At 51.7% G+C, this 2,147-nt stretch overlaps 1 protein-coding gene across 1 annotated transcript; it reads left to right on the forward strand.

Annotated features, from left to right (window-relative positions):
• The first annotated feature begins 1,086 nt into the window (after positions 1-1,086).
• Positions 1,087-1,497, forward strand: LOC145418988 (histone H3.2-like). Its single transcript, XM_080287239.1, has one exon. It carries the CDS (start codon positions 1,087-1,089, stop codon positions 1,495-1,497), a length of 411 nt encoding a protein of 136 aa, XP_080143365.1.
• The last annotated feature ends 650 nt before the right edge of the window (positions 1,498-2,147 follow it).

Here is a 2,147-nt window from a genome sequence, read left to right on the forward strand (position 1 = left end):
GACGTCACCAGACGTCGACGAGTGAGAGCTCACATCTGAGAGACGCCGCTCTTGCTTCATGCCTGGTGTGGCAGCAGGGTGAGACGTCCTCTGCTGTGACTGGGATTGGCGCGGTGGCCCTGTAGGCCTGGGGATCTGAGTCCGTCTCATGTCCCTGAGGGACAGTCACACAATCACACAAAGACGCCACTCACACAGACACCCAAACAGATACACCAGCACTCACTCTGAAAAACAATAAACTTAAGAAAAAGCCGGCAGGTCCCTACAGTGACGGGCTACCTATGCTCCCCGCCCTCTAAAGGGCGACGTGGGAGGCCCCGCCACTGCCCCTTTCGGGTCTTCGCTAATCTATCAGAGCCGCTCTCTGCGCTTCCTATAACCAGGCCCTAATGGTCCCCCTTCATGGAACTGCCCTAACGGCAGCCCTTCAGGGTTCGGCTTCATACCACGCAGAGAGACACTAACGGCGGCCGGAAAAAAAAAAAAAAAGAACCCCCCCCCGAAAACACACTCACAAAACACCCACACACTCACACACACAAGCTCGAAAGGCTATCTGTCAGAGACAGAGTCCACCCGGAAACAGGAAAAAATAAGAAAAATCGCCTAAGTAAATTAGACTAAGTCCTGCAAGGCCCAAAAACAGGAAAAACTCCCGAAAATGCTTCCTCAGTAAATGAGGCAGAGTCCAACACTTGAGAGAGACTAGCAAGAGGTCTGCTCATCACGAGAGCTAGGCAGGGAGGGACTACCCCGCTCGCCAACCACCCTTATATAACCCAGTGTCGGTCGTGCAAGTACGAACCTTATCCATCTAACCTTGATTTCAGGCCTAGGCCCCACCCCAGCTCCCAGGAGGCCAATCCTAGAGAGGTGTCGTAGCCAGGTCACGCCACAGGGCATGCCAAATTTTGCAAGCAAACCAGGAATTGCATCGAAAAAGCATGAACAGTAAATCACCGCCATGTACATCACACCCCGACCACTCACACGCCGCCAGTCCGGAGACAGGCGACATAAAAGGCCGCTGCCAGGCGCGGCGCGCCAACACTCTCGCTCCTGTCGCTCCTTCAGTCGCGCGCCATGGCTCGTACCAAGCAGACTGCACGTAAGTCCACTGGAGGCAAGGCCCCTCGAAAGCAGCTGGTCACCAAGCCCGCTCGCAAGTCCGCCCCTGCCACCGGCGGCGTCAAGAAACCCCATCGTTACAGGCCTGGCACTGTGACCCTGCGTGAGATCCGTCGCTACCAGAAGAGCACTGAGCTGCTTATAAGGAAGCTGCCATTCCAGCGTCTCGTCCATGAGATTGCCCAGGACTTCAAGACTGACCTGCGCTTCCAGTCCTCTGCCGTCATGGCTCTGCAGGAGGCGTCTGAGGCCTATTTGATCGGTCTCTTTGAGGACACCAGCCTGTGTGCCATCCACGCCAAGCGTGTAACAATCATGCCTAAGGACATCCAGCTGGCCCGCCACATCCTTGGCGAGCGCGCCTAAGGCGAGAGGCCCCTCACCTCGATCGAAAGAAATCTCGGCCCTTTTCAGGGCCAAAACCCTTCTTCAAAGAGAGATGATGACAGACCCTCAGTTTAGGTTTCCATGTATCAGTTCTTCCTTTTCCGCAGCGAAGCATGCTCACACACACACACACACACACACACACACACACATAGACGAATGAACTCCATTACTTACATACATGCATTCATTCATCCTTTTTTTTTTTTCAGTCATTTACTTTTTTTTTTTTTTTTGAAGGGTGGGAATACTTGCCTATTCGTTTATTTCTTTTCTTGATGTGTTGTTCACGTCGCAGTTTTTGTTTTCGTTATTTGCCTGTTTCTTTTACTTACTCATCGATTCACTCACGCCCTCATAAAGGTACACAGGTTTGCACAACGAGAAAGGCATTCCCGCTGCATATTAGGAAATGCTCTCTATCCGTCATGAACGCACGGTGAATTCTTCAGTTACTATGCTGGAAAAAAAAAAAAAAGTGAACCTGAACCCATCGATTTTCGCCTGCAGTTGTGCTCGTGTATGTATGTTTATACTGTACCTATGTATTTGTGTGTCTTTGTGAGCATGTATGTCTGTGTGTACGGACGTAAGAGGACACACACACACACACACACACACACACACAC

This window comes from Coenobita brevimanus, chromosome 117 (genome assembly GCF_032717465.1).
Source record: "Coenobita brevimanus isolate Jiangsu-jjx chromosome 117, ASM3271746v2, whole genome shotgun sequence".
Taxonomy (NCBI): Eukaryota; Metazoa; Arthropoda; class Malacostraca; order Decapoda; family Coenobitidae; genus Coenobita; species Coenobita brevimanus.

Excerpts from the sequence above, each read along its gene's own strand:
- LOC145418988 (XM_080287239.1), top strand. The coding sequence starts at position 1,087 with ATGGCTCGTACCAAGCAGACTGCACGTAAGTCCACTGGAGGCAAGGCC.